Here is a 27,022-nt window from a genome sequence, read left to right as displayed (position 1 = left end):
AACAGGGGATTTGATCTCTGCTCTCCAGTGGGAATGTCAGTGCTGTGACATTTTTACTGACAACTGCAGGGGGGGTCTTAAAAGAGAGATCTTAAATATCAGCAAATACCTGTACATCCAGTAGCCTTATAGTCCATCACAAGATAACCATGATTTGGATTGAAAACCTTCATGGATATGGCCTCTTAATTGGAATCATGAAGTTGAGGGAGATAACCCATCGCTGTATTTCTTCTTTTTTTGTAATTTTGTCAGTGTTTCAACAAAGGTGGAAAAAGGTAAAAGGTCTCACTTTTCTGCACTATCTATCTATCTATCTATTTATCTATCTATCTATCTATCTATCTATCTATCTATCTATCTATCTATCTATCTATCTATCTATCTATCTATCTATCTATCTATCTATCTATCTATCCCTCCTTGAGTGCAATATTAGCAAAAAACTCTTCGAGAGCCACATATGAACAGTTCACGCGATACAAATAAGTATAAGATGTAGTGAAGAAAAGGTTAAGATTGTGTGGTATTAGAGAGGAAGAGGGGGAGCAGGTAAAAGAGCTGAATAGTAGGTGATGAATGAAAAGGCTGAAGGCAAGGAGAAAGAGAGAAACAGTGACAGAGAAGTGGATTTTAAATTACATGGTGGTATATGTCAGCAGCTGTAATTAGTAGCTAAGTCAGGTGTGGTGAGTGGGACAGGATGCATGAAAAGATGGACAAAACACCACATAATCAAAGTCTATGAGCGAGGCTGCTCAGTACAAAGCAATGAGAAATGAAATAAGAAGTGCGAATGAGACTAGATAATGTACTCGGCTGAAGTGAAATAAGCCCAGAGACATGCATGAAAGGCAGTTGTTTGCAGTATGGCGTGTGTCAAGCACGTGTGTGATGAGTCCAAAAATACAGACAATCCTTGGTAACTTGCCAAGTGAAATGTTGCCTTTGGAAGAGCAAGAAGAGACTGGAGTCGAAAGTGGACTGAAGGAAAACTTACAATGCGATGAGAATTTGCACTTTCTCAATCTTATTTGATCTGGATCTCTTGAGCTTTACTATTACCAAATTGTATTTTTTTTTTAAATTATCTATTCGTAATAGTATTCTTTGATTGAGCGATTGCCTATGTCTTGCTTTGCACTTGTGTTTATATTTCCTGATGCGTGTAATTGCCCTTTTACATGATCACTATTTGTCATTGGTTCAGGACAGTTAACTTCTATGTAGACTATCCACTTTTTCTGCTATAGCAGAGCAATATCCCAATTGTGTAACTAAAAAAAGACTTGCTTATCTAATCATATCACACACATTGCAGGGTTCAAAAGGATAGGTGGACACAAGTATTTAAAAAGGGGATGCACATGATAAGACAACATACATTTGAGAAACAAACATGAATCATAATAAAGCCATTATGAAGTGATGATAATGAAATATGGAAGTAGTTGCAACATGAGGGTTTGTTAAGAAAATACCGAGATATCAAGATGATTAAGATGATATAAGTTTACCTCCCATTCTGATGATGGGCCAACATATATCTGGGGGGAAATTAGTGCCATTAAGTAAAAATAGTTCAACAAGGAGACTCAATGGTCATTTATATACAGTTCTTAGAGTTCTAAAAGTTAACACCAATACGTGTAGAATAATTATTTTAAATATACCCATCATTTTAAGAACTGTTGGAATTTTCATAATCCATGATGGTATTTTTTCCTTTTTTGACAATCCAACTGATAAAATGCAGGCATGAGTTCAGTCTACCATTTATTCCTTTTTATATCAAATTATTAAGTACCTTTGTTTTTATATCAAATTTGTTCTGAGTTTATCACCCCTACAAACATACTACCAGAAAAGTGAGTAGCCAGTCTACACAATGTACCAGCTATAATTAACAGAGCCAGCAATTCTCTGTGAACAAATGGGGAAGTAATCGATTTCCAAACTGACATTTTTGAAACCTTGTTTCATTTATGATTTGGAAACATATGCTGAACCTGACCCGCATGATGTCATTTATTGAGAAGGACTTCCTGAGAATCAACTCAAGCACTGACATGATTTCATCTCCTCTGACTTGTGTCTTTGACTTCTGAACACAACATAGGTATGCCTTCCTCCCACCCAGAGATGGATAAGGACACTGTCAGAAAATGAAGATGTATTTGTCTGATCCGGACATAGCTTTGTGACAGCCCCCTTGGAGAAAGCCTCAACCCCCAGGGCAGAAGAGTGACAACACACTCTCCAAGGAGGAGTCAGGGCATGGGGGAGGAGGGGAAGAGAGCATGAGAGGAAAAGGGAGTGTAGCCTTTTTTCATACACCTTCCCCACTCCCATGTAAGAGTCACACATGAGAGTTCAGTCGCATAGTTGGTTACACATAGGTACTCAGGATACTAAGGCTGGCTGAGAGACTGAGTGAGTGAGAGGAGACAGAGGACAAGCACTGGTTTCTATTGCACACTTGAACTTTGTATAAGGCACCGGCAGCCTGCCTTATGTGTGGCTTCTCTCAAGGCTTTCCAGTAAGTTTTTTTTTTTCTAAATTCTGTTTCAACCTTTTCACATTGTACTTTTTCATCCTAATACAAAATTAAGAGTGTTATGGTACCTGTATAGAGAGGAGTATTTTTGTAAATATATTACTTGGATCAACAGTTCTGTTTTCACTATGACATTGACCTGTGAAACGTCATTTCAAGAAGATATAACAAGTGGTTTCAAGACCTAACCCACAGCTGTGAGCGTTTGAATCTGGGGTAGATATTGGAAACATGTTTCTGCTGTGTCACTTGGTTTCATGTTTTCAGAATGAACTGTCACTCTTGTGATCATGTTAATATGTCATCAGTAATGACAGACTTCAAAGAGAAAAAGTAAAAAGTAAATTGAATGTTGCTCAATAATTCCTCTATATTTCTTGCGGACAAAGTTAAACAACAAGTTTTTGTTACAGTTTTAGTTGGGATTTGCCAGAATTTAACAGCCAACCAAAGTTCAAATCATTTTTATTTATATATTATCCCTCTACTACTTTACCAAGAGGCAAGCTTAGTTTCACCTCATCAGTCAGGATATTTCATCCGAGTTGACACTCTTATATCTGACAGCATTCTTTACCTAAGAGGAAAGGACAAAACAAAAGAAAGAGAAAGCCAGGTTAGAATTGTCTCATTCGGTTCAGAGGAAGTCTGGTCGATTCAACAGAATTGTTGGTTTCCTTGCGAAATTGGTGGTGCTCCAGTACTGACGTGCACAGGAACCTCCCTCGTAGCCCAGAGGTTGTGACTTGGATTTTCACAGGATGTGTGGGACAGTGGGGGAAATGGGGCAGCGAGCACAAGGGTTCCACTTTGAAGTTTGTTTGTCCGGTAGTAGCAGTTGATGGGAGGGTTAGATTCTTCACCAGTCCCCCTCTTTGCAAACTAAACCTTGCTGCTTTGTCCTGACAGATCACACAGTCTTGAATATAATTTGAGCGTCATTGAAAATTATACTCCTGCTGGTGTTTGTGGTAGCTTAGAAGGTCAAAGGAAATAGTTGTCTCTCCTGCGGAGCAAAACAGTTGACAATGACATTTCTCAACATTGTATCTCTCTATCTGTCCTGCAGGCCTCCACCTCTCAGTGCAGTACAGTCATGTTAACCTCAGAGGGGTCGCCACAAAGTGCAGGGGTGCTCACTGCAGCAATGGCACAGACATTGGATACAGATATGACGTCATGGAGCGAGTCCGACTTTGAGGAGAAGTGCACTTACATTGTGAATGACCAGCCTCTGGGAGAAATGTCAGAAAGCCATTGCAAGACACAAGCTGAGAGATCCTTACCAAGAAATTTGTCGCTGACGCGCCATCTGAACTCCGGAGAGGTACATAACAAAGCAAGACTCCGGTGTGTCACATGAGCAGAAAGTGATTTATTGATCATTGGAATAGTTGCAAACACCATTTTATATATCAAGGCAGGTAATGACAGAAAAAAAATAATCTAATCTTACTCAAACATGTTCTACAGCTAACTCCATGTGTCACTCCAAGATCCACGCATTCACTTATCCAACATTAGGAGGGAAATGTGTGATAAGATGTCATCTATTTCCAGTCTTTCCTCTCCATTATCTATAGTGAGTCAGATGGTCAGCGCACTGTCAGGGGTCTCTAGTGGCTACTTCAAATTCCCAATCCTTTGTCCTAACATTCACGCTGTTAAGGAAGCCTGAGGCACTGGAACCACACCTTATCAATCATCCATATCAAGTTAGGCCATCACAGTTTAATTTTCTGTCTAGTGGCAGAGGATTTGTGTTTAATTTAATAGAGAATGGTATTAAGATAATAGATAGTGAGGCACACATTCTTCAAATGCATAACAATGTTTATCCTAATGGACTATTCATGGAAAGGAAACATTTGGTATCCTGTTAACATACTCTAAGTCAGAGTAGAGTTTAGTCTAAAGAATGCTACTCAGACAAGATCAGAGGAAGTAGCCGAGGCATCCGAGGCAAAATACCTGTTCTACCACAATGACCTTCAAATGAGGTCTGTCTGATGCCTGGTTAACCACAATGCTGGGAATATTTACCTTCATCTGGGAAACAAGGGCACTCCAAATTCAGCCATCAGTTGAAGGTTTGCATTAAAATAGCCGGTTAATGTAGAGAAAAGCCTGTATTGCGATGGATGTAGTTTTTAGTTCAGCCACAAACACTAAACTTATACTTCTCAATGATGAAAGAGAATAAATTACCATTGCCTTAGGGAACTGAACACAGAGCTCAAGGTGCAGGTGAATTGTTTGGGGAAGCCCGTGACACCTTATCGCCCTCCTCCCGAGACAGAAGGGTGGGTGGTCACCTGTTGGCAGATGAACAATAGTGTCAGTAAAAATGATAATACATGAGAAAAACTTAAAAGTAAATCAGGTGACTGGCTTGAGAAGTATTAAACAAATGGGTTTCAGGGAAGACATTCACTAGCAACCAAAATCCAAATTTTCTCCTCAGGAGATTTGAAATGGCACAACAAGAACTACTCACTTGAATACTCTGCTCCCTTGTTTTGGAACAGACATTCTCATGTAATGATTTTCCACTGAATTGACCTGATCTTTTTAGATAGACACTTCAGATAAGGAGAATTGTATCCAAAGAAATGCTCATTCTTGTTACTTTTAAACTTAGAGCAAACACAGCTGCACGCCTATGGTGTTTAATATTCCCTGTCTTCCTGGTTGTACAGGTGCTTGGTGTTACCAGTAAGGAGCTGATTCCTAAAGGAACACGCTTTGGGCCTTTGGTGGGGGAAAGCTATACAAACGAAACATTGTTGAAAGATGCCAACAGAAAGTACTTTTGGAGGGTAAGTGAAATGCATTTTTGGCTTCTGCTTGTATGCACTTGAATGGGTGTTTACATGTGTGTTTGTCAAAACTGTTCACCATGGGGGTTGCTTTATGGCACAGGTCAGCAGTTGTGGTTTACTTCTGACATTCTCACCGCTCAGTACTTCAGTTTCTGGCAATGCAGATAAACTTGACTTCTAGAAATGTGCATGTACTGAATGTCCTGTGTAGATGTTTGACTGAGGTCACAGACAGCAGGTTTCTGTGACGCAGTGGTTCTCACTCTCTCCGCTACTTTCTGCCAGTAAATTCATCATATGCGCATCTTAGCTTGACTAAGCAAGGAAGTGGGTTTCAGCCTGAGAAATGATACACATCAGCACTACCAGGGCACCCTTCTTTACAAACGTGTACTTACAATGTCATCCTTGAAATTATGCCTCACCAGATTAAACTTGTAATGGCTTGAGGACAGATAATCTGTTATTTGTAAAATTTTGTCTCAACTAAGAGTAAAGAAGAGCAAAAGATTTAAGGTCCCATCAGGAAAGTAAAGGGATGGAGGAACACCTGCCAAAATTAATTAAATGATTATTTCCAAATCTCAGTAGGTACACAGCTGAGAATCCCAGAGCAGTATTGGATAATAGCAAATGGTATACTTTTAAGTACAAAAATCAGGTCATAATGTGAAATTCTTGTCAATTATGTTTTCTGTAATATTTGATGACATGCGCTACATTGACAAACAGCTCCAAGCTTGACTGACAGAATATACAGCATTTACCACAAAAGCTTCAAGTGACATTTCACATACAGAACATTTCATGATGCTGTTTAGTCATCAGTATTTGAATTTCTCATGTTTTTCTCTCACCCTGCAGGTTTTCTCAAAGGGGCATTTACACCACATCCTGGATGGTTTGAATGAAGAGCAGAGCAATTGGATGCGATATGTCAACCCAGCCTGTGGTGTGGAGGAGCAGAATCTTGTTGCATGCCAGAATGGGTTGTACATCTACTTTTACACCATCAAACCGCTACAGCCAGGCCAGGAGCTTTTGGTTTGGTACTGCAATGAATATGCCCAGCGCTGTAACTACCCACCACTGCTACAGCTGGCTATTGATTATACTGGTGAGTATGTGAAATATTCAAATAGGAAGCAAGGATTGATATAGCTGGACTGAGTCTTTGCTTATTCTAGAATAGTTATAAATCAAACAATTGTACATGTTCCATGAGTTGGTGTTTAGGGGTTACCCAGTCACACCCAAAGCTCTTTGTTGAAGCAGCCATGGACCATGAATAAGATGAGACTGATTTCATGACTCTTGGCAATGTTTAAGTTTCCCTTTTCTGTCTCTTCACTGACACACAGCTGTCAGCCCAATCACACACACACACACACACACACACACACACACACACACACACACACACACACACACACACACACACACACACACACACACACACACACACACACGCACACACACACACATAAACAGCGCTAAGTGGCTGCCAACTCCTCATGGTTCATCCGTGATGGGTTAAATGCATGGAAAATAATTTCCTGCAAGGGATTAATAAAGTAAATAAAAATAAATGAAAAATAAAAACACATACACACAAAGCATTTGGAACACATTCAAACACAAAGAGAACAAAAAAATAACTGGGAGACGGCATGCACACACCGCAATACTCATTTACACACATGCTCAAACAAAGAAGACTGTTGGGCTTGCCTTGTTTGTTGACACCGTTTTGGCACGACTCCCATTATTTATTTAGCTTTAAGGAGGAAGAAAAGTAGGAAGCGCTCGAGCAACTACTTGAACTTCCTGACAAGGCAACCTTCTGACAGATTGATATGAGTGGCGACTGTTTGTTTGAAGAGAAAGGGCTTTTAAGAAGAGGGGGAAGGGACACAGAGGAAGTGAGGTTTAGTATGCGGTTATGTTGGATGAAGTTAATTATGTCTAAGAGTAGGTTAAATGTGCATGCATACCTCAGTGTTGTGTCTGCATCTGTCAGCTAGTGTCTCTATTCTAAGGTAGGTCAGTAAAGAACAATGTTACTTAAGAACACCTAGGTCTTTTCACATAATTTCATTAATGTTTTTATGTACAATTGGGTAGGAATATGCATGACTTATAAGTCAGATTATATTAAGTTTCTTTCACTTTCCTTTCTTTCCTTTAACCTTTGACTATTTTTATCTGTGTATACTTTCAGTTTAACATTTTCAACCTTTGTAGGCCACTGAAAATATCTGCACTGTCCTGCCCTACCTGGGTAGTTACAGCATTTGCTTACTGGCTCGCTATTTAATGAAGATATTGCAGATACTGTCCCCACAAAGAAGTGAGCACAAGTCTATTCGTTATTATGATCACTTGCCTTATGTTTTGGTGAAGATTTCATTGTTGGGGCAGTTCTGAATGAGGCAAACTGATTTAAAAAAAATACAACCATTGCAACAGAGTGGATTGAACTTTTTCCCTTGAAACTTTACATTAAGGGTGATTTCACCATGGAGGTCTTGCTCGTACCAATGTAATGAATGTGTCACCCTGCTGCCTATAATCTACTGTGTATTGCTGATTTTAAATGTGTTTTTTTTCCATTATGTTGATCCAATAGAACACAGCCAAGCTGAAGAGAAGAAAACAGGGAAAAGAGGACACAGCGTCACTGAAATCCTCCAGGAGGAGGCCCCCAAAACCCTGAGTAGCTGCACAAGGCACATGGAAAGGCCATCATCTCACAACAATCTTTCTGTTTTTCCACTGTGCCCCCGTGTTGTCTACCCAATGCACCCCCTCTCTGAATCTGTCTATGACCATAAACAAGGATCAATGCCATCTCTATTCTCTGGTAGCCATCCAGCTGCCAATAAGCCAAATTTAGGTAGTCCTGTCCCCTCTAGTGTGCACTTGATCTTACAGCAGAGTCAACACCCTGCTATAGCCAAACTGTACCAGGAGCACTCTGTGCCTAACTGTGTTTATCCTGCTATGGAGCCAAACTCTTATTTTATGCCTCAATACTCACTTGGCCTTAATAGCGTTCTACCTCATCCATACCCACCCCATGGTGAAAGACTCAAATCTTATTTGTCTCTTGCATCTCATGTATTGCCTTTCAGTGGCCACATAAATTGTCTCTATCCTCTTAGCGGACAAAAAGACTCAACACATCCGTCAAATAGCAGACAAAACCTCATTTTTCCAACCAGTGGTGAGCACAAGCACAAGAGCCTCATATCCAAACGGACGAACTACCTCGACTCTCCTCCTAACAAAGAACGCCAAGAACAATCCATACGTTCTACATCCAGTGCCTCATCCATGGTTACCTCACTCTGCAGAGCCCAGCCCTCCCTTGTACGAGGAGGATGCTCTCCACCTGTGGGCAGAGCTGCCTCTGCAGACTGTTTACCTGCAAAACCCACCTCTACCACAGAGACAAATAATGAACATATGATGGAACTCAGGAAATCTAAGCAAGAAGAACAGGCCATCGGCTACAAGACCTTGTCTTACCCCCTTACCAGGCAGAATGGAAAGATCCGATATGAATGCAATGTCTGTGGAAAGGTCTTTGGGCAGCTGTCAAATCTCAAGGTTTGTTACTCTTAGTTATCACCAAGCATCATGTGACTATTTAGGGAATGTTAACATTTCTCTACCACCGTGGGTTCTTAAAATTGTTGCTGTAAAGTAATTTCTTCTGACACACTCTCCTCAGGTCCATCTGCGAGTGCACAGTGGGGAGCGTCCCTTCAGATGCCAGACTTGTAACAAGACCTTCACTCAGTTGGCCCATCTGCAAAAACACTTCTTGGTTCACACTGGAGAGAAGCCTCATGAATGCAAGGTATATAACTGCAGCAATTAAAGAAAATATCGACAGGAGTTTGTTCGGTTAGAGTGAAAACAAATAATTATCATGTTGGATATGGCAACAGTTAAGCTTTGAATAAAGACAAGGGATACAGTGGATCTGTCCAAAGGAATTGAATATGAGTAATAAAAATGATATTGATACCATTATTTTTCCACCTGGATGTATTAAATGCGGGTTAAATTATACTATCAATCGTCATAGAGGACTGAAAATAAAAATAGTTGCTGTTTCAATGCAGGTATGCCATAAGCGCTTCAGCAGCACAAGTAACTTGAAGACCCACCAGCGACTACACTCAGGTGAAAGACCTTACCAGTGCAAGCTCTGCCCGGCCCGGTTCACTCAATTCGTCCACCTGAAGCTCCACAAACGCCTTCATACTGGAGAACATTCTCATCGTTGTCCTTTTTGCCCCTGTGCCTACCTCCATCAGTGCAGTCTCCAGGTGCACCTCCAAGGATTCTGCCCTCGGTCTCCTTCGGCCTCTCACAAATGCTCCCCAGAGGACCTACAAAGAGTCAACTTGGATATAGAGAGGTTTGACGTCAGCGAAGCGGCAGAGCAACTTGAGTCCATCGCTGGAGAGTCCAGAATGGACACAGGAGATGTTATTGACCAAATACAGAAGATGGAAATTCATACCTCTGGCCAACAGGATGGCACCAGGGTGGGGTGTGAGCTGGGCATCTTTAAATTTGCAAAGGGGTCTGATTTTCAGCTGCATTATAGCCCTCTACTTCGGCATCCGACCGGAATAAAGCTGGAGTCAGGCTGCATGTCAGAGCCCAAAGACAGGCTTGCTAATCCAGCCATATAATCCTTACAGGTCAACTCAGCAGCTGTCTGTTACAGCCCCATTTGAAGTAAAGGCCTTATCTCAATCATGAATTGCCTTGTCTATATTGCAAAGACTCCTACATCTGAAGAATCAAGACTCAACAAACATGGCCTGGGACTAGTGACTCTAATGTATACACTTTGTTAATTTATTACATTGCCAATGTTAATCTAAATGCAATCTTCATGCAATTGTGACACCTACTGGTGTGTGTTTTGCATCTCTGAAAAAATGTCTATGGTATAACTAAATGTATGATTCGGTACGAATTGTTTTGCTTTGTTTCCTTTGGTGTGTGAGCGTATCAGTTTTTCGATATAGGCGTGTTACATGTTACCCTGGGATGACGATATAATTTCGGTGAAACAAATGCCAAAGTGCTAGAAAAAGTTTTTGTGCAGCACCGCATCTTTGCATGTTGGGTCAGTGATCCCATGCAATTATTTAGCCTCACTCGGAGAATGACAGGGGGGAAAGAATTAATTATTCTTCCTTGCACTAATGTTCCTCAAATTACATCGTAAAAAGAGTGTCAGTTGACCTATTGTTGCAAGTGGCGCTCCAATGATCTGAGAAGGTGTTAGATGCGGATCAGTGCCGATCGACACATCTTCCCCGCACCGCACATGAAACGAGGGATAAATCTCTCCGCGTAGTTCGGCTCCGAGTCGACGATCGAGAAGAGATCCAGGAGTGGGACGAACAGCCAGGCGGCGGAGAGGTGAGACGCCCCGGGTGGATGGATGGATGGATGGACGGTGCCGAGCTCCGTCACACGCACGGTAACCGATGCCCCTTTAAAGCAGCGCGGTGACGTCAGATATTTTGACAGGGGACAGGCAGCCGGGGGAAGAAAAGAGCGGATGTTCCGAGGGCGAAGGATGCCCGGGATAATGTCGCCGCTTTGTTCCCTCGCCCACCTAGCGATACCATGATAAACGCGTCTGGGGCGGTCGCCCGCAGGATGCCGTCGGCGGCCCGGCGGAGTGAATGCTGGATCGCGGGGTGCCAGGCAGTTCTGTTCGGCGTGTCAGCGCTGCTCATCGTGGCCGAACGGAGCGCCCGTAAGTGTGCTTACGATTCCCAGCGCGATGCTAATTTCGTCTCGATGAGACGCTGCAGGTAAATGTGGTTTTTGCATGGGATGTTGTCGTCGGTTGCGGGATGCTGAAGAAAGAATCGTGGTGTCAGGCTTACGATTCTTTGTGCCGGAGCTGATCCCGACGCAGCCGTTTCTCCGGTTCAGATGCACGCCTCTACACGCACAGTGTGCATGAATAAGGCCACCTTCGTGTGCAAAACTGGGGCCGCTTGTTCTCCAGGGGTCATTCTGTGGGGTCACACAATGACAAAATAAGGAACATCAACTCACCTCTGTTGCTAAAGTCTGTCCTTGATACCTTGAGGTAACGTTATAATGCGAGGCTAGATCTGATGTATACCCTCCCTACATACAACATATAAACTCAGGAAATTGGCTATTACTATCAAATTTATTGATGGGCGACTCTAGAAGTATATAAATATGTGCTTACCTGGAGACTTTTTAAAAGCACTTAAAAGCTCAGGTCTGATGGCTCTCTGACTAAGCAGATCACTGAGCCAAGGGCACCGGCACAGGAAACGGAGACGATGAGGACGGGGTGTGACTTTGTCTTCCTCACTTCTCATCCCCAAGTAACAAAAGACCCACCTTAAACCAAGATTCACGATCATTACAACGCAACACAATTTGACGTCCGTGACAGATCAGGATCAGTGTGGTCGCTATGTTACGAGCCTGTAACTAAAGGCAATGTGTTATTATCTGTATCATCTCAGTTGAGCAACCTGCCCACAAATTAAGGGATTATACACTTGAGTGAGGCCTAATTGTGTTTTGTGTTTTCAAGGACTACAGCTCGTCTGCACAAATCTGCTGTTTCACTTGCTCCAGTTCCTGTAGAAACTGATCATTTTTGGATAAAATGGACTGCACCCTACTTTTTCATTTTAATCAACATGAACATTCACACTGTATATTTGCACCACCTTACATTTTTGTGTATTTTGCTCTCTGTGTCCATGTGTTAGTGATCTACTGCATAGGCTTTTACCTTTGGAATGAGGAGATGCAGTGGGCAGGCCTCACACTGGGACTCTTCCTGCCAGCAACAGCAGTTCAATTGTTAAGTGTGAAATGGTACTATGATGATGGTGACGGGAGACGAAGTTACCTCTCTGTAATACACATACTGCACTTGGGTATTTTCAAAAGGTAAGGCATTATTCACTCCAGATTTAAAGCAGAAAAATGTTACTGAATGCAACCAACATGAAGCCATGACCCAGTAAGAACAAAACAGCCAACCTAATTAGTTAAACCACTCTTTTGATGCACATGCTGGCTCGGGAGGATATACTCACTCGTCATAAAATCACTCATCAGGAGAATACACTGGGGAAAGAGTAGTGGAAAGTGAGAGCAGAAGTCAGCATTTCTGTGGAGCAGTATGGTTTTCATGCCTAGAAAGAGTACTACAGATGCAGCATTTGCTTTAAGAATGCTGGTAGAGTACAGAGAAGTACAGAGAAGGTCAGAGAGAAGTGCATTGTGCCTTTGCCGACCTAGAAAACGCACACAACAGGGTGCCGAGAGGAACTATGGTCTTGTATGAGTCTGAAGTGGTAGAGAAGTATGTTAGACTGGTGCAGGACATATATGCACAATGTGAGACAGTAGTGGTGTGTGCTTTATATGTGACAGAGTTGTTCAAGATGGAGTGTGCATGTTCTCCCCGTGTCTGCGTAGGTTTCCTGCGGGTACTCTGGTTTCCCCTACCACTAAAAACATGTACAATAGGTCAGGATGAATGAGAGTGTGTTTGTGAGCGCAACTGTGGGACAACGGATGCAAATTAGCCCATGGCTACATCCGGAGTGGTGTGTTTACATGCATGTCTCATGTGTGTTCATAAACATGCACTGTCCCAACCAAATAAATAAATAAAAAAAGGGGGGACCAAATCGGGAATCAGCTCTGAGCCCCTTCTTTGCGGATGACATTGTGATCTGTAGTGAAAGCAGGGAACAGGTGGAGGAAAATCTAGAGAGGTGGAGGTGTGTTCTGGAGAGGAGAAGAATGAAGGTCACAGCAGGACAGAATATATGTGTGTGTATGAGAGGGTACCAAATGGAACAATGAGGGAACAGGGAGTAGAGATGAAGAAAGTGGAGGATTTTAAGTACTTAATGTCAACAGTCCAGGGCAATGGAGAGTGTGGAAAGGAGGGGAAAAACATGTAAGGTAGGTTGGAGAAATTTTGAGAGGTGATGTGTGTTAAAAGAATATCAGTCAGAATGAAAGGAAAGGTGTACAAGACTATTGTGACACCAGTGATGCTGAATGGGTCGGAGACAGAGGCATTGGAGAGAAGATACTGTAGGAAGCAGAGCTGGAGCTACCAAGGTTGAAGATGTTAATGTTCTCTCTGGGAGTGATGGGGATGGACAGGATCAGCAAAGGTGTTTATCAGAGGAACAGCACATGTTAGATATTTTGGAGAAGGTCAGAGAATCCAGACTGAGACGGTTTGGTCATGTACAGAGGAGGGAAAGTGAATATATTGGTAGAAGCATGCTGGGGTTGGAACTGCCAGGAAGGAGGTCTGTCGCAAGAACTCCATCAAAGAAAGAGAACATGAATTAAATAGTTTATGTGAGAGGAGAGGATACAGAGAATAGGATTAGATGGATCAGGTTTATTCGCTTATGCGACCCTTGAAGGGAAAAGTCGAAAGTAAAAGAAAAAAAGGCGGATATACACACAATAACGTCCGTGGTGTGTGTCCATGTCTCCTCCCTCTATTAGGTTATGGGACTGCATGCGGTCAGTGTTGCGCATGCAAGGTTCGGGGACCGAGCTAGGAGCTGCAGTCATGCAGCAGGCAGATGTTGCTGCCCTTTGGCTCCTGGAAGCCCTTGTCCTCACGTTGCCTCAGAGCCTGCTACAGGCATATGTGGTGTTTTCCACTGATGTGGGCATCATGTCTCCAGGTATAACTTCTGTTTTTTTTTCATCCATTTACTGATCTGCTGACAGTTCTATAGTATACTCATTGTCCCTGTAATAATAAGTTGTACATCTGATAGATGTAATCCTGTAATTTTTGCTTTGCTTCATCTGCTCTACCTACAGTTGCCTATTGCTGTGGTCTATGTGTGCTGTCTATTTCCTGGTCCCTGGTTCTGTACAGCCGAGCCTGCTGTCTCATTCGGCCAGGTCACCTGGCCATGCCTCCGGCAGCGCTGTTGTGCCAGCTGGTGTGGAGGGTAGGCATGTTGGCTGCCAGGGTCACCTGTCTCATGTTTTTCGCACGGGTCTTTAACTGGTGGGTCTGCGGAGTGGCAGGTAAGCAAATAGCTTGTGTGTTGCTCAGTAGACAAAATAGTTGCTCGGATTCAAACCTACTGTTAGACCATTAGCAAGTCACAAAGTACATGTGAATGCTCCTTTGTGCTGCTTCACAAATGTAATTTTAAATGAAGCAGTAATTCACGTAGACATAGTCTTCCTCAGGGAAATGACAGGGGATGCCTATCTTGACCTGAATCAGACTGCCCTGGGCCTAAGAAAGATCCTTGAAAGATAGATTAAAAATCAAGCTTATACAACTAAAAGTACAATAAAGGAGCGAAAAAGTTACAATGTATTGTTGCAATATATCAAATCTATATAGTTACATGCTCTTTGCAGTGTATCATATTTGTTTGGTATTTACTATTTTAGAAAGGAGTCTTTATAAGTCCATGTGTTAATCCTTAATTCTTTGTCAAGCACTGTTAAAATTGTCACCATTACCGTAATTGTCTTATGTCATTATTCAGTGAAATGGTTTTTTTTAGAGGCCAATTAATCAGGTGTATACATCAGCCAACTCTTATTTTTCTCAGTGCATCAACTGAGATTAAACTGAGGTGTACTTAATGTTATTTGGTCTGATTATTGCATACTATCAAGTCTGACATAATTTTCAGTTCACTTTACCCCTTATAATTATCTATTGATTATTTTTGGCCTTGGGGGCATTAAAAGCTGGGGAAAATAATGTTTCATCATGTTGAATCCCCTACATCTGAGACTACTTTAAAAAGAGATATTGTTTAATATCCCCATTGTCGCAATCAGATACAGATAATTTTGAGCGAGATGCAGCATGTCCTCCATCTCACTTTCCACTTGTCTACTGCATGAAGTTGTCCAATTATATGTAGATCCTGCATTTGTACATCCTGGTCTATTTTTACATCAACCTCTAGGTTTTCACTGGCTCACAGCTTCCCTCTGGCTGGTATCACAGCAACCAGATATCTGCACTGGTCCTTGGTGTTGGCGTGCCTTTAATGGCATCATGGGGCTCGTCCATGTCTTCCTCTTTCTTAACATCAAAGATGGACCCTCACGATTCCGCATGGCCAGTTTTTACGCTGTAAGGAATGATTTACATTGTCATTGATACTTGTGTCCTCATACAGTAAAGTAGAGCTGTCTACCAGTGACTGCTGATATCATCTTTTCTCTCGTCCTCTTCAGTTCATGTTTATAGAAAATGCCACTTTGCTGCTGGCAGCCTCTGACTTCCTTAGTGAAGCATCATGGGACAACATGACCCTTCCAACTACTGTACTATGTAGTTTTCTCCTCGGTGAGTCTTTCTGCCTTTTTCCCTTCTTTATTTTGAAACAGATGTCTCTTGGAATGTTTCTTGTTCAAGTCGGCTAGCCTTTAGATTACGTAATATGAGTAAAAACAATCGATTCTGTTGAACAAATTGCAAAAGAGCAAATAACTAACAACATAGTAACCAACATATCAATGATGATCTATCTCTGTGTGTCAATGGTGAAATTAGGTTTTACAAATATTCATTCAAAAACGATGAATAACAGAATTACATGTTATCTATTTATATATTGCCTTGTCTGAAGCGTTTGCCAAGGTGTACCATCAATACATGTTAAATAATTCTTTTTCTCAGTATCTCTGATTGTATTGTACTGTATGCGCTGTGATTATACGTAGTAGGTTAACCGAAGATTCTAAATTGTCCATATGTGTGATTGAGGAAGGGATTGGTTGTTTCTCCGTGTGGCCCTGGAGACTAACTTGGGACTGGCCGAGGCTGAACCCAGCCTCTTTCCCAATGCCAGTTTTGATTGACTGCAGCCTAGTGTGCAGAATAGGCAATGTAGACAATGAATGGATGGCTCCAAATTTAGTGATCCTTCACACATAACAATAACTACTGAAAAACTAAACAAGCCTCTGGAGATTCATTGCAGAAAACAAGCAACTCTAGACTTAAATCAAAAATAAATTCTTATGAAATTGGGCGAGATACACCCTGTGGCAGTCAATCACATAAAGGGCCACATATAGAGACATACAACCATTCACTCCCTCATTCACACATCAGGGCAATTAAGGGTCCCCAATTGATCTGCTGCATGTTTTTGGACTGTGGGTGGAAACCAGAGAGCCCAGATGAAACTCATGCAGAAACAGGGAGGAAAGGCTTTCAGTTGGATTGAACCAACTGAAGGCTGTGAGGCGAAAGCGCTAACCACTGAGCAATTATCTAAGACACTTTTTTATTCAAGTCATTAAATAGCGTAGGAACTGCATTTGATAAATGTACTAAAACAGTTTCCCTCCTGTCCCATTCTTACCAGGTGCTACTTCTGTGGTCCTCTACTATCGGTTCCTGCATCCCAAGTCGACAGAGATCTCCCAAGGTCTGAACCGCAACCACATGGGCAGCACTTGTATTGAACGTGGAGAGTCATCCTTTTCCCTTGGAGACAAAAGTGTCCCTGTTCCTGCCCTTCAAAACCATGGGAGCTTCTCTCTTTCGGGTGTGGCTGGTTCTCTGCTGGAGCACCCAGGCACTTGCAGAGCCAGGCCCAATTCCTCCTGTACTTGCTATCACCACCACTGGTTTCTCATCCGACTGGCCCTGAAAACAGGTGACCTGGGGAAGATCAACAGAGTGTATGGGTCAGGTGGGGCAGCAGTGATACTGGACATGGAGGAATACAACCAAGAGTTTAAGAGTAATGAAGGCATCACTATCACAGCGGGTGGCAACTCCGAGTGTGTCTCCACCACTGAGTCCCAGAGCAAAGGCCTGGCACCCTTGTCGGATTGTAAAGATGAGTTCCAGAGTGTAAGCGAGCCCACTTCTTTTGAACAAGCAGAAGAGGGTGACAGCTCAGACATGGAAAGTCCTCTGGAGTCTCCTGCATCTGATTTCAAGCGCAGCTCACCAGAGGGCAAGTCTGTGTTTGGAGACAGCCCAGAACCATACTTTTGCCCCACAGAGTCAAGTTCAACCCTATACTTCAGTGCTGATCCTCAGTCTCCCAGCAGTGCCAGTAACCCTCGTTTGGACCGGGACATTGGGGGTCTGGAACAAGGTGTGCGTCTCAATTCCATTCCTAGTGATCCAGCTCTTCACAGGGACGTCCGTGGGTTAATGGGTCGGGTCGGGCCACGCTGCACTTCTACGCCCAAACTGGACTCGGGAGGGCTGGACTCTCCCACCAGTGTCCCGCACCTCACAGGTCCCAGGAGGCAGCTCATTATGTCCCAAAGAGATGAGGATGATAATTTCTAGCTTTCTCATGACAAAATCAGGGAAAGAATATCAACAAACCATCAAACATTAAATGAGCACACCAGCTTTGTTTGGAAGACTTCCTTTTAAGCTGCTCTATCATTTTAGATGAAAAGGCTGGCAGACAATTTGCCTGTATATGTCTGTATATTTAGAAAACTGTCGGGCATACAGTAGTGCAGATGCAATTTGCGGATAAAGTTGAGCTAATCTGTCGCTAGTGCTAATCATATGTTGATTTCCATAAGCAATATGTTGCACAAAAATTGAGCAAAAAAGGGGAGGACACTCTGATTGTCTTTTCATCAAGGAGATATTGCTCTGTGTATGACGCTCAGACACACATTCTACCTGATTATTCTACCTTTGTTATGTCAATGGAAATCATCTCAAACTGCTGGAATCTTGCTGTGTGACAACACAAGTATCTGCCAGATCATAAGTACATATAAAAGAAGTAGTCAAGAGATTTAGCGATAGACATCATCAAATATAATGCAGCTACTTTATGGTCTTACACAACTTCTGGTCTTTCTATTAGAAACCGAAGCTTATGCTATTAATACGAAATGCCAGAAGTACTAAGAATATATATGTGTCCCTCTAGTTATAAACAGAGGAGCAGTGTCTGATCAAAAGCTTTACTATCTCAAGCGTGATCGACTTCTTAAGAGCACAAGGATCTTCCGAAACATATATCAATTACTGATCTATTTTTTTTTCTCTTTAATATTAAAATTCCATTTAGAAAAGAAACAACCGATGCCCCTGAGAATATTTGTATAGTCATGTGAACTAAAAGTACTGGGGGGGGTGAGGCGTAGTGTGTCAAATCTAGCTAAACAGTTTGATGTTTTTAACTTCATTTACTTGTTTACCATTTGGTTTCCAAAATATATTTTATTACTTTATATGATGCTGGAAAAAGAACAATGTCTCAGGCACTGACTTTATAAAGGTTTCAAATATACCTTGTGAAACAAATCAAATGATGACGGTGACATACCTGTTGTGACATTTTGTGTTCTTGATGGTTACTTTTATGGGCAATTCAATTTTTGGTTACTGCTGTTCAGATAATAAGATGAAATCCAGGAACAAAGCTGTGACACAACGCAGAGATTTCTCTTGCACCTCTGAGACTGCCCTATATGACATTCTAACTGTGAAGTGAAAGGCCACTGGTGGCTCAAAATAAGCAATAAATAACCTTAATGCCGGATGATTTGGGGTTACATTTCATGTTTTTTGTAATTTTTTGAACAATATTACAGCGTTTCAACATTTGTACCATTACTAGCTGTGTACTTGAAACTTTGTTAACAGGTAGATCTCATTGTATCGCTCTTACTACGTGGTCTCCACTCACGTATTTATGGAACTCTCGCCCTTTAAGACGACGCGCATGCGCAAATCAAGCTGAAAGTTAACTGAGCTTCGTAGTCAGAAAAATTCAGATTTATGAAATAGCAGGGAAAACACCATTGAACTGACATGGCATTTCGCCGAAGAAACAAGAGTTACCCATTCTTCAGCCAGGAATTTTTGATACAAAACCATGCGGACATCGTCTTCAGTTTGGTGATTTTCATTTTGATTGGCTTGATGTTTGAGGTGAGATGAACTCAGATTCTCTTTTCCTCCCTCGTCTCAGCTGTTGGCAAGCTTGCTGCACCAGTGTAATTAACGTCCTGGGCGAAATTAAATCTACTACAATCGACTTTAGTTCGATTTGCAAGGAAAACCACACATTCTAGATATCACTCTGAACTCTTTTCGCGCTCATTGTGATCGCATCCTATAGTTGTGACGTTAGAAGTTTGGCGAACAATGAATGTAGGTCCCTACGCTGTCAAAGTAGCAAATAAGTTTTGAAAACTGACGGTAATGTGAAGACGAGATAGGAAATCATCGGGTTAGAGTTTCCAGTTCCTGAAAACCTAAGTTACAAAGTAGGGCATTTACTTGATCGGGAAATTCTTTTACCACTGTAAACATACATACAACATTACTAACATGCATGCCACTCAGTTTTACCACAGTCTCGTATTTTAATAGCCGACGTCTTATTCCAACTTCCAGCTGTTCACGGTAACATTTTGATAACAAGATTCGTGGTATTTAACAAAGGAAGACAAATCAAGGGGGAAACAATGCGATGCAGTATTCAAATTAAGAGCGTCGTAGAGGAAATGACCGGACATGTGGAGGGCTAACGTCTTACTTTGAAAATTTGAAGCGGAAGTAGCAGTGCTTGATGCTGCCAGCTTGACTTTGGTAGTTAACTGCCACGTCTCATTCCGAGCCGCTTTGACTTGCTGCCGTGGGCTCGGTGCTGCAAGACTTCCTTGACCTGTGGGGATGCATTTCTGACGAAGAGACAATATTCTAATATTAAAGTAATCTTTTGTTCAGACATTCTAGTAGGATCTCCTACCTGGTACGACACACACTCATAGCCCGCCTCGAGAGTTACACCAGAGAGTTGTGGCACCACAACTCCCAGTTTCGAGAGATGCAATACCACAGCTGTCTAAATTACAATAAATATATAAATAAGAACAAGAAGGGGATTTCCACCACAATTCCAGTTTTGAAAAACTCAGCGTTTGGGGTCTTATCACACGATCGACTGTCTAACCTGCTGTCAAGAAATGACTGGTTACTTTGTTGCACTCTGGTGATTAAAAATTTTAACCAGGGTCTCCAGGAAAATAGCAAGCTCAGTCTGGTTTTTCTCTGAAATTATCCAGATAATTTCAAATGATCGTCACAGCTGTCTGCCTTTTCTTGTACACTTTGGAACTGGAAGGCATTGATTTTGAGGTAATCGTATGTCCAACACAGTCCACAGGGCAATTTCATGCAGACTGTAAGTGTTGTCAAAAGAGGGAAGCCTCAGAGACCAGTGCCAACCTGTCCCTTTGTGCTCAAGACACATCATACATATGAGAAAAATGTATATACTTTTACACCTTTCTGGATCATAGCTCAGTTTACATTAATCTGTCACTCAACGCTGAAGTTTTGATATCTGGATATCTCTATAAGGCCTGTCAAGTAAGACACTATGAAACACTAGGTGCTATATTGTCTAAATCTTCATGCCACAGTTTTGTTGGCTCATCTTCTTCTTGTTCTAAACTATAGAGTACAAGCTCATGAGTATAAACCAGTTTATTCTACTACTACTATACTCTTGTAAAGAAAAGCTAGCGAAAATATCTCTGTTTGATGTAAAAAAGTACAATTTATACTTGAGTGATCAGCCGTGATGTGACATTCTGGCAAAAAAAAAAATGACTGAAAGTGTTTTGATTTACATTTAATCTCCTCATTTTTCAGGCAACAGCCAAAACAGCCATATTGTTCATTCAGCCTCAGTACAATGTCACCACACTATTACCAGGTATGCTGTATTGAGTGGAACTAATTTTGATGATTTAGGGCTCATGCGCATTTTATACTTTCATTTGTTTTTCCTGTTTCTATGTCAACATTGCATTCATATTCAAAAAAGAAAAGAACAAAATCTCAACAGCGTGTTAAACACTCACTTAACACCAAAATTGTTTTTCACTTATCCCATGTTTGCTTAGAGGGAGAGGTGACACTGTACCATTATGGATGGAAGGACTGCGCCACTATTCTTTTCTATTTCTTCATCACTATCATCCTCCATGCAGTAGTACAGGAGTATCTCCTGGATGTAAGTAGCACAGCCCTGTGGAAAAATCTATGAGTGACCAACAGGAGGGGTCAGAGGTGGTTACTTAAGAAATATAATTTGTCTTAGACATCCCCTCATTAGAAGAGTACGATAACATACATACAAAGAAAGACACTTTAAAGTACTGGCGAATAGGACCTGAAATTCATTTCAAAACAAGATTTTTTAAGGTTTTTGCTTTTCGCTTTACACAGCAGGAATTCAGTTCATGTGAGTCTGCAACATAATCTTGCCCCAGTATTATTTGGGCCTTTTATTACAATCAAATACCCCATTGAGCTGATGTTTTTCACAGGCCCAACCTGTATTGAATAAAATGCTTCGTGCAGTCACCGCACCCAGGGGTTTAGATAGGAGAGTGGATCCGTTGATTTTTTTTCTGCTTCAAATTTATTATTATTATTTCCAAAATATGGTCAGTCCTCATATGAACATTAGAGCATTTTATAGTTGCCGGAATGTTTGATGGCTTTTGATGGAGCTTGGCAAGTAGATAACAGAAGGGTATCTATCTGCTTTTACTATAGGAATGGCATATTTGTATTTAGGTAACATTCTAAAACCATCCAATGAAATCTCAAGATGCTGCATTGCAGGAAGACCGTACCTGTACTTTTAGACACTAATAGACATGTTTAAATGCGTTGTGATATCCTATTTATAGCAGAGTAAGTACAGACCACAATTTTGTTTTGTCTGCTATCCTGTTTATCTACCACTGGTCTTAATGAAGTGGAAATGCAATCGAAAATACATTTACGACTACACTACATGCTTTAGAGTTACACAAAGAAAACAAAACAGCTGTATGTTGTTGACTAAATTAGAGAAGATTTACAAGCCATTGTTTGAGGATATGAGTCGTGCTTCATTATGAAGAAATTAGGCCAGTAAAAAGCATAGCAGCTCTATTTTCAAACTTCACCACTGCTGCCATTGTGTCTTGAACCAAATATATCTTCAGAGAAGTGTTATCAACATCACTAAGGAACAGTTTCATCTGTCTTTTCTTGGCATAGCTATTTTTGTTACTGTTACATGTACTTGCGCAAGGCAGTGACACAGTGAACACTCAATGCATCACAACTGTATAATGCATATGATGTGCTTTGTTATTCACGCTGCAGAAAGTGAACCGGCGTCTCCATCTCTCCAAAAGCAAGAACACCAAGTTTAATGAGTCTGGTCAACTATGTGTGTTCCATTTGGTGTCAAGTGTGTGGAGTTTATACATCATCATAACAGTGAGTCACATTTTTACATCATTTTACTCAAGGTGCCTGGTCTATTTCTTAGTGGTATTCAAAAACTGATGTTGAAGGACTTGTAAGTTCCCAGACCTTGATGTTTCGTTTTTTTTAACCCAGGAAGGATATCTCCTGCATCCCAGTAGCCTTTGGGAAAACTATCCCCATGTCCACCTCAGGTATGAATGATGTACATCGAACATTGTAATTGATAAGTTTACTCTTAAAATGAATACAGGCACTATTGGGAAGATGATACAGTGTCATTTATGTACATTTAACAATCTACATATAGATGCATGTTATGCAACTATCCAGCAGGACTCCAGACAATAATTATGTATGTTCACTCTCAATTTATTTTTAGTTAAAAGAAAGGGAAAGATGATGATCCATTGTTTTCCTAAATCAATGTCCTATATGTGAATGTTCTTACAGAGAACACAAATATTCTCAAACAAGAAGTGTGAAAGAGTGCATTTCGACATTTGATTTAAATGGGGACAAAATAGTGGAGGTCAATTCAGCACGCAATACTATCTGTTTGAGGACTAACTTAAGGCTGCATGGATCACTAAATTTAGTGGCAATGAAATGAAAATATTTTTAATGTGTTTTGATTTGTATGGTTTAATTAATTATGCCTCAATATGTTACCATTATGCAATGGCTATAGTGCATACTAATCTGATGTGCACATCCCCACCTGTTGAATTGTCCTATTAGTGATAAGGCTTTGCCTGTCATTACAGGTAGTAAAGTAACCAACACTAGCCACAACATTGGTAACTGTTAACAGGTGCAAATTTGTAATTGGTTATAAATGTGAAAATAGTACATGGAGAGATGGTTTCCATTTTTCTGAATACTACACCTTGCATGCATTTTTTTGGTGGGTGGCACATTTCAAAGACTGTACCTTTGCTCTATTTGCCATACTCTTTGTAAGACACATGCTTGTTTTCTGAGCTTTTGAATGGTGTTTGGGTTCAATGAGCCATACCCACGCAGGAGCCAAGAATTTTCCAAGTTGTTTGCTTGCTTTTTGTTTGTTTTAATGTGTGTTTGTGTGTGTGTGAGAGAGGGCCCAGCAGTTTTCCCTGCTTTTTGGTATGTTCCAATTCCAAACTAAAATGTTTAAATTCTCTTAAATATGACATCGCGTATTTTAGCATTAGAATGATACCGCATAATACAGCATATAATAAGTAAGCGGAGAATGTAACCATTTTCTACTTTGTTTTTTAAACATCCTTGTCTTTTTGCGTCCCAGGTTTCAGGTAAAGTTTTTCTACATCACCCAGCTGGCCTACTGGCTCCATGCTTTGCCGGAGCTTTACTTCCAGAAAGTACGCAAGGTCAGTAATGAGGCCATGGGAAATGGAGGACTTTTAAAGTATCACTAGATAATCCCTACGTAGAAGCAGAATTGGGTGTGTGGGCTGACCAGTGGATGCTTTGCATACTGCACATGACAGTGAGAAAGTACAAAATGTTCATGCCTTGTTTTTTTGTTTGTATTTTAAGTGAAATACATTTTTATGCAACGGTATTTTTCTTTTTCAGGAGGAGATTTCTCGTCAGCTCCAGTATATCAGTCTGTATCTGCTCCATATTTCTGCAGCTTATTTGCTAAAGTGAGGATCCATAATTTTCAAAAAATCAGCAAATTCAAAGACCGTTTTTGGATTTTTTTCATATTGAAGTAAATTAAGCAGTATTTACTGTTTATCACACAAACTCTTCTTTTCTGTGCAGCTTGAATCGTGTGGGTTTGGTGCTTCTCTTCCTCCAGTATGTGTCAGAACTGGGCTTCCATATTGCTAGACTCTTCTACTTCACTGATGAGAGTCACCAGAAAATGCAAGTAAACATGTGTGATCAGGATTTTTTAAAATTGTTTTTTCGCTTTTCCCACACCTACTCATGACTGTAACAGCCTGAGCCATATTCTCTAGTTTGTCCATCTGTCTCTATCCATCCTTTTTAGTTCTTGTGAAATGATAGCTGGAATGCCTTAAGGGAATATCTTCAAAATTGGTAGAGACATCCCTTTGGACAGGAGAATCAACTGGTTATATGTTGGTGGTGGAAGGTTAAGGCTTCTATGATATAAATCCATTCCATCTTAATTAATGTTAGTTCTCAGGACTGCCCGACTGGTAAAACTGGTAAAGTGTCCTCCTGAATCCAAGAATGGACTGATTAGAATTCAGTGGGGAAAGGTCATATCACATTTTGGTGCAGCATGAATAATTCATGTTACATTAGTCGTGGAAATCATCAAACAGATATCTAATAGGGTAAAAAGAGAAAGTGTTGTATCCAAATGGCTAACGGTCAAGACTTCTGTGGCACGCCTGCAAAAAACACCTTTTTGCAGCTACTAAATTCCACTAAAATCTTCTTGTCAGAAAGGGATTTAACCAGCTAATTGATATAGGCAAATACACTCATCCTGGCTCCTTTTCCCTTTGCTTGTTTTTCACGTGATAATCTTCATATTTCTTTAAAAGCAACATTTTCACTGTATGTCGTTCCTCAGGTTTGACCTATGGGCGGTCAGCTTTGTATTTACACGGATGTCTACACTGACCCTCATGTTCCTTGCTGTTGGGTTTGGTTTAGCTCGTGCAGAGAGCCAGGGATTAGACTTGGAGATGGGCAACTTCAACACCTTACTGATAAGGTGAGACAAAAATAATATATATATATATATATATATATAGTACATAATACAATGTCACAAAATGTCACATGTTTAAAATATATGATTTCTGGATACATTTTAACTGGTGTATACGTTCCCTTTTCCAAATTCCACTAATCCTCCTGCCTTTGGCAATTATAGGATGACTGTTCTACTGCTGGTATGTCTGACCCAGTCTTGGCTACTCTGGAAGTTTATCCGTTTCCAGCTGAGGCGCTGGAGAGAGTTCAGACATGAACAGGCTGTTCGCAAGAAGGCTGCTGCAAAACAACCCCTAAGGCCAATGAAGAGAGACTCGCGTTAGTAGAAAATTCCACTCACTTGTTCCATGATATACTGACATCATCTCCTAATTATCCTGCATTTACCATGTCAGTTTGCCAAAGCCAAAGTTCTAATCATACATTTGCTTCTTAAAAGTTGTTTTCTCACATGACGTTCGATTTTCAACATGTCCTGACCCCTCACTTGTCACTCTTCCATAGTTGGGCACTTCGAAAATGGAGTTCTTAAGGCTGAGAATGGAGCATCTCCACGGACCAAAAAACTCAAATCTCCATAACAGACTGACTGACCTGAACAGTAGGCCTTGGCAACGGCGAAGGTTCCTCTTCAGCACAACATGGGAACTGGTGGCCACTGGCTACCAAGCCTCTGTTGGAATATGTCCTAAGATGTTCCAGGGTCTCTGTCGCTACTGACATAGGCTTGAATGCTGGAAAATGAAATCCAAGGAAATCCCTCGAGCCCAACAGACATTTAATCTTCTCATCATATCAGTATTTTTTTATACATTTACACAACCTGCTACTCCACTCTAAGGAGCACCATCATATGCAGAATCATTAAGATGTAAAGTGAACACAATATGTAGCACACATGTTTCTGTGTGTCAACTTTGAATGTGTTGATGCATATCTTCATACAGAAGTACTGTACTGATTGTAGTGTTGTTCGATGTTGCATATGTTTTCGCTCTTTTCTTTGAGCCATCTTTGCTTGTTTTCTTGTCTGGTCCATGAAAGCAGAAAAAATGTTACTGAAAATAAAAGAATGCTAAGAGTTTTTATGATGGCCCTAACAGAAGCCTGTCACCATGTCAGGGAAGAGATTTTGGCCAACAGCAAGCTCCTCTCTGATTCATGTCCTGCATTTGTCACTGGTAACCTCAAGATATGCATCAGCTCTGTTTGTTGCAGATTACAGCATGCCATCCCATGCTTTTTCCTTTGTTTTGGTAATTACTTTATTAAATAATTGAATTTTCAGATATAAGGTGTTGTTTGATCTATTAAGACTGAGGGAATACTGGCAATGACTACTTTGACACTATTTTCGTTTGATACAATAGAAGCACTTTTTTAACCAAAAAAACAAAATCTGTAAATATTGAAAATAAGTATCATATTGTACAGTCTATTGCACAATTGATTTTAGAATTACTTGAAGGTTTTGGATATATGCTTTTTTCTGTCTTCACAGGGGAGATTGTCTGTTATATGTACATTGATCATTAGGCTACAAGATTGATTAAAAAAAATAATAGAATAAAAATCTGCCACCATGC

At 41.0% G+C, this 27,022-nt stretch overlaps 3 protein-coding genes across 5 annotated transcripts; all 3 read left to right on the top strand.

Moving 5' to 3' along the window:
* Positions 1 to 2,362: 2,362 nt before the first annotated feature.
* Positions 2,363 to 10,802, top strand: prdm1c (PR domain containing 1c, with ZNF domain). 3 transcript variants are annotated; one of them, XM_086167187.1, is made up of 8 exons: positions 2,363 to 2,540; positions 3,628 to 3,885; positions 5,258 to 5,377; positions 6,245 to 6,497; positions 8,010 to 8,992; positions 9,117 to 9,245; positions 9,514 to 9,574; positions 9,709 to 9,968. In XM_086167187.1, the coding sequence occupies exons 1-8, from the start codon at positions 2,514 to 2,516 to the stop codon at positions 9,816 to 9,818; spliced, it is 1,941 nt and encodes a 646-aa protein (XP_086023313.1). In that variant the 5' UTR covers positions 2,363 to 2,513; the 3' UTR covers positions 9,819 to 9,968. The 3 variants fall into 3 exon arrangements, with proteins under 3 accessions (XP_086023313.1, XP_086023314.1, XP_086023312.1); XM_086167188.1 differs by having other exon boundaries at positions 9,714 to 9,946; XM_086167186.1 differs by having other exon boundaries at positions 9,514 to 10,802.
* Positions 10,803 to 10,818: 16 nt separating this feature from the next.
* xkr5a (XK related 5a) lies at positions 10,819 to 19,127 on the top strand. The gene is made up of 8 exons (XM_086167184.1): positions 10,819 to 10,834; positions 11,038 to 11,177; positions 12,187 to 12,370; positions 13,964 to 14,148; positions 14,291 to 14,503; positions 15,412 to 15,581; positions 15,686 to 15,797; positions 16,825 to 19,127. The coding sequence occupies exons 2-8, from the start codon at positions 11,045 to 11,047 to the stop codon at positions 17,766 to 17,768; spliced, it is 1,941 nt and encodes a 646-aa protein (XP_086023310.1). The 5' UTR covers positions 10,819 to 10,834; positions 11,038 to 11,044; the 3' UTR covers positions 17,769 to 19,127.
* A 43-nt stretch (positions 19,128 to 19,170) lies between these two features.
* On the top strand, positions 19,171 to 26,723 carry tram2 (translocation associated membrane protein 2). The gene is made up of 11 exons (XM_086167185.1): positions 19,171 to 19,382; positions 21,114 to 21,177; positions 21,368 to 21,477; positions 22,626 to 22,742; positions 22,866 to 22,924; positions 24,019 to 24,103; positions 24,312 to 24,382; positions 24,504 to 24,608; positions 25,291 to 25,434; positions 25,597 to 25,754; positions 25,941 to 26,723. Exons 1-11 carry the CDS (start codon positions 19,263 to 19,265, stop codon positions 26,015 to 26,017), a joined length of 1,110 nt encoding a protein of 369 aa, XP_086023311.1. The 5' UTR covers positions 19,171 to 19,262; the 3' UTR covers positions 26,018 to 26,723.
* Positions 26,724 to 27,022: the final 299 nt, after the last annotated feature.

The sequence above is a fragment of the Fistularia commersonii genome, chromosome 20 (genome assembly GCF_037954325.1).
Source record: "Fistularia commersonii isolate RoL2024-O1a breed Wild chromosome 20, RoL_Fcom_v1.0, whole genome shotgun sequence".
Taxonomy (NCBI): domain Eukaryota; kingdom Metazoa; phylum Chordata; class Actinopteri; order Syngnathiformes; family Fistulariidae; genus Fistularia; species Fistularia commersonii.
Note: the sequence above shows the minus strand (reverse complement) of the source record. Positions and strands in the feature narration are given on the sequence as shown.